This window comes from Microtus ochrogaster, linkage group LG4, assembly GCF_000317375.1.
Source record: "Microtus ochrogaster isolate Prairie Vole_2 linkage group LG4, MicOch1.0, whole genome shotgun sequence".
Lineage (NCBI taxonomy): Eukaryota > Metazoa > Chordata > Mammalia > Rodentia > Cricetidae > Microtus > Microtus ochrogaster.
The window spans coordinates 64,192,510-64,202,839 of record NC_022030.1 but is presented as its reverse complement, the minus strand read 5'-3'; the positions used below and the strand labels follow the sequence as shown (position 1 = coordinate 64,202,839).

The window sequence follows — 10,330 nt, the reverse complement described above, 5'->3', positions numbered from 1 at the left end:
GAGAATCATGGCGACTCCCTGACTCTTCTTCTTTCTCCCAGCATTCTGTTCTGTTTACTCCACCCACCTAAGGGTTGGCCTATCAAATGGGCCTAGGCAGTTTCTTTATTAATTAACCAATGAAAGCAACAGATTAGAAAGAAATCACTCCCACATCACATTACCCAATGTGAGGCAAAGAGGAAAATCAACTCACAGGTAAGGCTGTGTTATCTTCCGTGGGAGGATGAAGACATAATATTTTGCTAATATACCACTGAGTACCAGAGCACACAGTAGAAAGGTTTAAGGAGTTGGAGGTGGAGGAGATCGAAAAGGGGCCATAGAAAAGAAAATGCATGTCTAGAATGTAAGGAGGACTGGGAGCCCCGGTTTTCTTGCAGCTCTAACATAATTAGGTGTACCAGCAATCTATTCCTGCATAACAAATGCCCTGAATCCCAGCTCTTCAAACACGGAATCTTTTGCTCACAATTCTCTGAGCTGGACTGAACTTGGACAGCTCATTTCTGCTGTTTGGTGTCACTGGCCACACTGAGGTATTTAGTCAGAGCTGGGGTCGACTGGCTGTCAGTAAGGGTGACAGTGATAACTCCTGACAAGGTCTGCTGTGGGCTTGCCATCCATGCCTTGGCCAGAAGGCCTTCCCCATCCCTGCTTAGAAATACCTTCCCTCCTTTGCAGGCAGCACCAGTGACATCATGACAAGTGACCACAGCCCTGTCTTTGCCACATTTGAAGCAGGAGTCACATCGCAGTTTGTCTCCAAGAATGGTAAGCAGTGGGCAGCATTGGCTTTTCTTGTTTTCCTCACAGACAAGGGCCCTAGCGCATTTATTCTATGGTTGCAGCTACCATTTGTCCATGTTAGAAATAGGCCCATCCTTCCCACAGGACCACAGTCTGCCCACCTGGCCTCTTCATGTCCAGGCCATATCACAATCTCAATTCAGAAAACCTACTTTTGAAACTCATTTTGGCGTAGTTAAAAGTGGGTGGTTGTAAATCGGTGTCTACCAAGGTATGGTACCTAACCCCAAAGAAGGTTCTGGGCTGGGGATACACGGGTGAATGGTTATTCATGGTATATATACTTTAGTGTGTTTTAAATATGTCTCTTCTGGATAAGCAAGTACTTCAGTTTCCTCCGATCGTGGCATATTTCATTTAATTACATCTAAGTTTAAAAACTGGCTCTAATTAAAGAAAATATTAAGCCAGCGTTAGTGTGGCTGCATAGTAGGTGGAGACGGTGGAAGTTGTGGAGGTGTGATGCAGATGAATGAGTCCCGGGAGACTGGAATAAACTGATGCTTAGGGATGCAGTTATGTTTTCTAACTGCCCAGCCCAGCCCTGGTTGCCAGGCTACCCTTGTCCCAGGAGGGGCTGTGGCCTCTTAACAAGTCCATCCAGCCCTGATCTTCAGTGATCAGGAAGCCATGTTGCCATCTCCTCTGCCCACTCTTGACTTCAGTGCAGCAGATAACTGATTTAGGGATCCTGAGGGTGAGGCACCAAATACAGGCAGAGGACAACTGTGTTCCTCTGTACCCTCTGTGCTGAGACACATGGACGAAGAGAAATCATTTTCTTACTAGGATACCCTTCTCCCTACCATTGGACCAAACATCTGTGGGTCTGATGTGACCCACCTTCTCCACCTATGTCTTCTCCCTGTCCTATCTCCTTCCTATATATGGCCATCTTTGTTCCACCACCTTGCTAGCCTGTGGGCTCCACCTCCTCCCCACTCACACCCATCTCCCCTTTCTCTGAGTCCTACAGAATTGGTGGAATAGTCACCCCTCCTCTGTCACTGGATAAAGCATCTTCATTTTCAGGCTGGGTTTCCTTCTGCTGGGGCTCAGTACATAGCAGATGCTTGAAAATATTGGTCACCAGTGTGGAGCCTGGACGGAACATTTGCCTAAGCAGAGCCTGGCCAAGATGCTGTGGAGTTTAGAAGGAAAGAAGGAAGGTTGACAGGTGTGGTGGTGGTAACTCTCAAGCGGCTTAGAACTTATATGGGAAGACAGAACACTTGCTTAAAAACAGTTGAGAATCACTTATAGTGACACACACCTTTTGTCCCAGCACTTAAGAGCCGGAGGCAACAGGCTCAGAAGTTCAGTGTCATTCTTAGCTACATGGTGAGTCTGAGACCAGTTTGGGGTACATATAAGACTCAGTCTTACAAAACAATAACAGTGATAAAAACCAGTTTGAGGTGTGTAAATTAACACAGTTATGAGCATGTTAGTTGAAGCCAACAAGTCCTAGAGCCCGGAGTAAAAGGACTGGACATAGCTATGCAACTGAAGTGAGGGTAGCCCTCCCTAGCTGTGGACTCAAAACAGCAGGTTTGAATGTTGAACCTCTAAATAACTTGTATGAGCTCTCTCTTAGAACGACTGGGGAAATCTGGATGTGTTGGCTCATACCTTTAACCCTAGCAATTGAGAACTTGATGCAGGAGGATCACAAGTTTGCGGCCAGCCTTCGCTACATAGTGAGTTCTAGCTAGCAAAAGAAAGGGACGGAGGAAGGAAAGAAGGAAGGAAAAGAAAGAGAATTAATTAGTAGGTGAGATTGAGGGGTTGCCTTAGGCCATACGGATTTGTTTGCAAAACTGGCATTAAAACTTGGGTTCTTGCCGTCTTTACTCTTTCTGCTCGACACCCTACATGGCCAGCTTGCGACAGATTAGAGCGACTGTGGCCATTAGGGATGCTGAGCTTGCATGGTGAGTCATGAAGCTTTAAGGAAAATCTCTCCTCCACCTGGACATTCCCCATCCTTGGGCCCTCAGAGGGAGCCCAGCATGGTGGGTGGACACAGAAAAAAGAAGCCCTGGAGAGAAGCTGGGAGGAGCCTCCATCTCCAGGAACAGGGTGCAGATGAATGCCTGGTCTCCCTGCTCCAGGTCCTGGCACTGTGGACAGCCAAGGGCAGATCGAGTTCCTTGCATGCTACGCCACACTGAAGACCAAATCCCAGACGAAGTTCTACTTGGAGTTCCACTCCAGCTGCTTAGAGAGTAAGTGGCTTGCAAACCCCCCTGAGGGGTGATTCTTTCACACAAGTGTCTTCGTTGATGATTGATCCCACACTCAGTTTCTTCTCTCTCTGATGAAGATTCACGGATGGGTCTCAGTGGGTCCAGCAAAGTAGGCTATAGGTGGGTTTACCTAAGGGGTTATCTGGTGTCTGTGAGGCCCCTTCTCCACCCCTGTGGTCCATGCTTTCACTGCCTCAGGCCTGGAGATGGAGCAGCCACTAGTGTACTGTCCCCTCTGCCCCTGGCTCCTCTGTCACTATTCTCTAGGCAGACTCTTACCCACTTGAATTCCCACCAAGCTGGGCTCTTATATATACTCAGTTTTGTCCTGGGCAAAGCTCCAGAGCTCTGAAGATCAGTCAGGGTCTTAACAGTTGCTACTGCCTTCCTGACGTAACCCTGGGCCCCCTCGCCCTTTCTATATTGTGGCGCTTTCATTGTAGGGCTCACTGTAGCCGGAAGCAAGGTAGCACGGTTCCATTTCAGGTGGTCATGTTGAGCACCTGGTGTGCTTACAAGGAATCCTTTCTACACAGCATCTCCGGGCATATTGCCTGAGACTCCCGTGCAAGAGAACTATACGCTTTCTAGTTCTCCCTGGGGTGGTCTCAGGAGCAGTGGGGGAAGGGTATGCACCAATTCTACAAATAGGCACAGACTCCTTGCTTCTAAAGCCCAGGGGCTGCCAGCCAGAATTCTGCCCCCTCATACCTTTCTGCACCTTCCTGCTTCCATCCATCCCAGCCCTTCCTAGGGATAATGCCATCTTCACCAGAACATCCCGAAGCCTCAGTTCAGCAGGCAGGGTCAAAACAGTTCCAAGAGGGATGAGGGGTTTTGTGCGGGTGTTTTAAATAAACTCTCGAGACATTTGCATAGATTTCTATGGAAACAGCATATTAGGAAGCTTAAATTAGAATTTCAAAAGGCTGCTATCTTGAGTGGCGTGGGATGAGCTGTCATGCTTCCCAATCTTCTTGCCTGCCGTGTGATGACTTCTTCGTTGCCTGGTGTGCTGCAAAGAAGAGTCAAAAAGGAGGGGGAATCTCTCTGATTTTCCTAAAAGTATAATTAGCCTGTTGGCAAATGACCATCCCTTGAACAAAAACAGAATCCCCAAGGAACCTGATTCTTAAATGGTACTGAAGCCCTAGAGACTTCCAAAGAAAGAAACCATCTTCCTTCGTCCAAGGAAGGTGACCCTTGGAGTCTATTCTGTCTGGTCCTTGCTTCGTGGTCTTCAAGCCCAGCTTCTGATCCTCCGACAGGTTTTGTGAAGAGTCAGGAAGGAGAAAACGAAGAGGGAAGCGAAGGAGAGCTGGTGGTGCGGTTTGGAGAGACTCTTCCAAAGGTAATACCGGAAGAGAAGGTGCCTGAGGGGGAGGGCATAGCAACGGAGGCCAGCAAGCCGCCATAGCAGCAGGCCCGCCCAGTGTGCAGCAGCTGCACTAGGCCTACCCAGATGGTAGCCATCCCAAACCAAGGCCAAAGAGGCCAGCATAGAGACTCTGTTCTCAGGTGATTTAAGGCATACTTTTCAGCATGGATAAGCGACTTTAGTATTCCTAAGTGGTTCTTCAGCCCCTAGTACGCCCATTCCCCCTTCGGTTCTTACAACTGACTTGGTGCTTGTAGTACCTGAGATTGAATCTAAGCCTTTGCATATGCCAGGCAAGCATTCTACCATTGTGCTATGTCCCTGATATCTCTGAACAATCTTTAGCCGCAGGAAGTTGGGGCAATGCTGGCATTCAGGAGTCTGTCACTCACCAAGCCACACCGTTAGCAAGCCACAGGATACTTCAAGCCCAAATGAAGGTCTTTGGCAAGGAAACACATTTCCCCAGATGGGGAGCAGTCCCGTAGTACCCTCTTTATATGCAGCTGCAGACCTCGGAGGGGCTGGAGAAGAAGGATGGAACTGCAGGCTTCTTCCTTTGGCCCCTAGAATAAACAAAGAAGGGGAGGAAGAGTGGAGATCATATGGACAAGGGGCCTGGAAGCTCAACCCAGTTGGGGGTTGGGGAGAAAGTTATTCCTCACTTACCTGAGCAATGGGCTCCACCTGCTCTCTCGGGCAGGGAAAGTCAAGACTTGAGTTTGGTTGAAAGAACATCTTCAGCCGGGCGGTGGTGGTGCACGCCTTTAATCCCAGCACTTGGGAGGCAGAGGCAGGTGGATCTCTGTGAGTTTGAGACCAGCCTGGTCTACAAGAGCTAGTTCCAGGACAGGCTCCAAAGCCACAGAGAAACCCTGTCTCGAAAAATAAAACAAAACAAAACAAAAAAAGAACATCTTCAGTTCCATCTTCTTGTGTATTCTAATATTGAGACTGGTGGGCCACACCCACTTGTCCCTACCTGTTCCCACCTGTGGACTCTAATCTGGTGCCTCCTCTGCAGCTAAAGCCTATTATCTCTGATCCTGAGTACCTCCTGGACCAACACATCCTCATCAGCATTAAATCCTCTGACAGCGATGAATCCTATGGTAAGCATCCCAGGCCAGGGACCTTCGCTGCCCATTAGCCTCAACCTCTAAAGTGACTCAGTTATTAGTAGTGACTCAGTCTTCCAAGAAAGCCCGTCTGCCATTTCCCATCATACCACCATGCTGCCTCTTACTCTGTCCCTTGGCTGCCGGAAGAACTTTTCCGGATGGGTCATCATCCCTGTTCCTTGTGACTTCTGGACACAGCCAGCAACCTCCCTCTTAGCCTTGCTGGATGAGCTGCAGACACTATATAATTTAATCTTGACAAGAGCTTTAGAGGTGGGTTCTATTCCCCGATGAGCAAACAGGTAAACTGTTTACTGTATGAGGCTCATAAAAGTCAGGTGACTTGCCCAGATCACACGGTCAGTCATCATCTGAGCTGTGACGTGAACCTGAGTCTTCCTGGGTCAGCACCCCTCTCTTGTTTCCCCAGCCAGCTCCTCAGACCTAGGTACAGAATAGCAGCCCCTCCCTGCTGCCAAGACAGCTCTCTAGTCTGTCTCCCTCTCATTTCAGACTTTCCCTTGGATAGATGTTTCAGACTGACCTATGCTCTTACCTGCTCATATGGTTTTGTTTATTTCTTGTTCTGTTGCAAACCTTGGGAAGTAAGCTTTCCCTACAGCAATCAGATTAGCATTTAATGCTGTTTCTTGGATGGATTTTCTAGGATCCAATTTTTCTTTCCACATTGATCCGTATAGAGCTCTTTCTCCTATGAGGCTTGAGACATTTGCCCCTTGTTGCTAAGGCATTGATCGTAAAGGTTTGTCAGTTAATCCCTGCCTGGTCGATTGCTTCAAGGAATTGGCTCCCAGGGCTACAGCTACATCGCTAGGCATGTTCCATGTCTGTCTCATGCCATGGTTTTCATGTTCATGTTTCCTCCCCTCTCCCCAGGTGAAGGCTGCATTGCCCTTCATCTGGAGACCACAGAGACTCAGCTTCCCATCTACACCCCTCTCACCCACCACGGGGAGATGACTGGCCACTTCCGAGGGGAGATTAAGCTGCAGACCTCACAGGGCAAGATGAGGGAGAAGCTCTACGGTAGGCCAGCCCCTTCCCAACCTTCCCAACCTTCCCAGGGGCCACTGCACTAGGGACAGGCATGCCTCTCTCTCAGCAAGGCTATCAAGCGTTCTGTGACCCACACCCTCAGAATAGAACATGGTTGGAAAGCCTCGAGGGTAGCGTAGTGGTGCACACTTGTTATCCTGACACTCGGGAGGCTGAGGCAGGAGGATCATGAGTTCAAGGCTACCCTGGGTGACAGAGTGAGGCGATGTCTTTGACGAGAACAAAAATGGCATCTTATTTATCTCTCACAGCAGCCCTGGGGGCTAAGTGTGATCGCCTTGACTTGGCAGACAGGGAAACTGAGGCATAGTTAGGCTAGGAGACTGGCAGAAGGTTACGAACCCAGGAAGTGGCTAAGATAAGCTTCACCCAGGCGCCAAGCAGGAAATGGTAGGCACGGTGGTTGCTTGCCTGTTATGGAAGCAGTAAGAGTAGAATTCACAACACAGGAGAGTGGGGCTCCCCATGCCAGGGAAGGCCCTAGTGAACCAAGGGCCACTGCTTCTGTCCTTGTGACTCCCCTGTGCCCTCAGAGAGATCTTTTCTCTAGCAGGACAGTGGGTTGACGAGATGGTGGTCATCACCTAGCAATCATATGCCAGATTCAGAAATAAAGTTGGGGGGGGGGTCCCTTTAAGCCCCATAAACAGATTAGCTCTGCATATGAGGTAATCTTACGGGGTGCCCTAGTAGTGTTCATTTTGTTCTAATCTGACAAGAAATGTCTGCTTTGTCCCTGGCTAAGCTAACAAGTTAGAAATATTTCATGAAGTAACAAGAGTCGTAAGTACCTGTTCTCCTTCCGGACCCATGGCAGACATCATTAACTAGTCACCAAGCGTAAAGATTTTGAAGCCTAAAAGCCTTGCTTGAAATCCCTCTGCCTGTATTTACTTTCCAGATTTGGTCTGCAAATGGATACCACTTTGCCATGTCTAACCCATGTGGTGGCCTGGCACTCATATGTTTTCTTTTCCTGAACCTTCTCTTCCAGATTTCGTGAAGACAGAGCGGGATGAGGCTAGTGGAATGAAGTGCCTGAAGAACCTCACCAGCCATGACCCCGTGAAGCAGTGGGAGCCTGCCGGCAGGTAGATGAAGCTTGCCAAGTCCTACTACAACCTGGCGGTTTATGTGAACCAGAGTCCGGGAGAGGGTAAAGTGGGACCCAGGAAAGCCGAGGTCAGAGAAGAAGGGATGCTGTGGTCCAGCCATTCTCTGCTCGCTTTCCTGAGTTCAAGTCCCCATCTTTGGGGAGATCACCATGGCTGTGGCAAAGGCTTAGAGGCTCTTCCATGTTGTAACAGTTCAGTTCAAGTGTCTCTTAATAAATCAATGTAGCTAGAGAGATGGCTCAGAGGTTAAGAGCACTGATTGTTCTTCCAGAGGTCCTGAGTTCAATTCCCAGCAACCATATGGTGGCTCACAACCATCTGTGATGAGGTCTGGTGCCCTCTTCTGGCCTGCAGGGATACATGCAGACAGAGCACTGTAAACAAAATAAATAAATAAATCTTCGTCGGGCAACGGGCAGCAGTGGCACACACCTTTAATCCCAGCACTCGGGAGGTAGAGGCAGCCAGATCTCTGTGAGTTCGAGGCCAGCCTGGTCTACAAGAGCTAGTTCCAGGACAGGCTCCAAAACCACAGAGAAACCCTGTCTCAAAAAATCAATGGAAATATAGTATAGGCCATGACCTAGGTAAACCACCAGACAGTGGAAGGATATGGAGTCCAGGAAGAAGGAATTATAGATGACTAAATAATTCCGGGACAAAAACCTGGCCCCAGGGAGGGCCAGGAACACAAGTGGTCAAAGATTCCCCATCTGTGACTTCCTAGTTTCGTTTCTGTCACTGTGACACATACCCTGATAAAAAGCAGCAAGAAGACCAAAGGGTTTATTTGACCTTCAAGCCCACATTACAGTCCATTGTCATGGAGTAGTCAAGGCAGGAACTTAAAGTAATATAATGACGGTCAAGAGCAGAGAGAATAAATACACGCACCTTTGTTCCCAGCCTAGCCTAGGAAATGGCACTGTCCACAGTGGGCTGGGTCTTCCTACATTAACAATGAAAACAAGTCCCCATAGACATACCCGTGGGCCAAACTGGTCTAGATAATTCCTCATTCAGACTCCTCCCAGGGGATTCTAGATTGTGTCAAGAGGACACTAAAATTAACCAACACAGAGAGATGTGGTGACACATGCCTTTAATTCTTCAGCCCTCCAGAGGTAGAAGCATACCTCTCTCTGTGAGTTCAAGGCTAGCCTTTTCTACACAGTGAGTTCCAGGACAGAGCTGTGTTATGAGAACCTGTCTCAAGAGAAAAAAAAACAAAAACAAAAAAAACAACCTACCAACATGGTGACTAACAGGAAAGACTAAATTGAGAATAACTTGGATGTTCCGGTCTCTGTTATTTAAGGACAGCATTTCCTAATAACAGAATCACCTCTATTTCCTAATGTGGTCTTGTTAGTCCTCCCTGAGATGGAGTCCGGCGCGGAGCATGGTGTGGTGTTTGACTACAAGGGTAGCCTCGGCTAGGTCTGACTACCTATTTTAAACCCAGTTTTGACCGCTGCCTTTCTTAACTCCTCTAGCCTCGCCTCCGCGACTACACTTTCATCTTGTCATTCCGGTGCCTTACACAGGATGTGCAAACCCAACGTCCCACATGGACTTTGTCCATGGACTGACTTTGCCTTGAAAAATGTACTCTTGACTCTCCCCTCCCCCAAACACACACACACACACACACACACACACACACACACACACACACACACACACAGCTCTGTCACGTTCTCATTCTCCTCTCCCCACATGCTCCCTGGTCTTCGGAGAACCTCGCAACAGGCCAATCTCTCTCTCCTTGACCTTTGCCACTGCCCGAAGCGTTCGTCTTTCTTTTCCTTTCTTCTGCATTTCATCTCATTTCAATTCAAAGGCAACCCTGAGTAGCTCTTCTCCAGCCACCTTCTGCCTGCTGGGTCTCAACCTTCCTGCTCGTCTCTCCCTGATCTCTTGTTTCTCTTCACTCCATCACATGCATGCATAAATGAGGGAATGAGTTAATGTGCCCCAGAAATGAAGGCACCAAGAGGCTGAAAAGCCAGGGAACATTTTCCTCAGGCTGGTGCCAACCGAGAAAGGAAGAAGCCTCAGACGTACCAACACATCTTCTTACAGGGTCCCTGCATGTGGTGTCTCCAGTCTCAATGAGATCATCAATCCAAACTACATTGGTGTGGGGCCCTTTGGACAGCCCCTGCATGGGAAGTCAAGCCTATCCCCAGACCAGCAACTCACAGCCTGGAGTTATGACCAGCCACCCAAGGACTCCTCCCTGGGGCCCGGGAGGGGAGAGGGTCCTCCCACCCCTCCCTCCCAGCCACCTCTGTCCCCAAAGAAATTTTCATCCTCCACAGCAAACAGAGGCCTTTGCCCCAGGATGCAAGAGACAAGGTTAGTGTCCTCTGAATTATGTTTTCCTGCTCACAAGTGCCTCCTATAGGCTCCCCAGGATAGCGGCCTGGAGAGGGCAGAGCTGTATGTAGTAGATTCTGCCCTTACTATGGCTTCTACTTGTCTAGACAGTTGGTGCAACTTGATTTTTTTATTTTATTTATTGAAAAAAATTTCCACCTCCTCCCAGCCTCCCATTTCCCTCCCCCCCCCCCACTC

General features: G+C 48.8%; 1 protein-coding gene across 1 annotated transcript in view; it reads left to right on the top strand.

Annotated features, from left to right (window-relative positions):
• Positions 1 to 10,330, top strand: part of Inpp5d (inositol polyphosphate-5-phosphatase D) — a 111,317-nt gene that overhangs the window by 95,884 nt on the left and 5,103 nt on the right. The window contains exons 19-25 of the mRNA XM_005361784.3: positions 685 to 774; positions 2,925 to 3,038; positions 4,328 to 4,410; positions 5,462 to 5,549; positions 6,456 to 6,605; positions 7,630 to 7,726; positions 9,836 to 10,111. Of these exons, the coding sequence (XP_005361841.2) occupies positions 685 to 774; positions 2,925 to 3,038; positions 4,328 to 4,410; positions 5,462 to 5,549; positions 6,456 to 6,605; positions 7,630 to 7,726; positions 9,836 to 10,111 (898 nt within the window). The remainder of the gene's footprint in view (positions 1 to 684; positions 775 to 2,924; positions 3,039 to 4,327; positions 4,411 to 5,461; positions 5,550 to 6,455; positions 6,606 to 7,629; positions 7,727 to 9,835; positions 10,112 to 10,330) is intronic.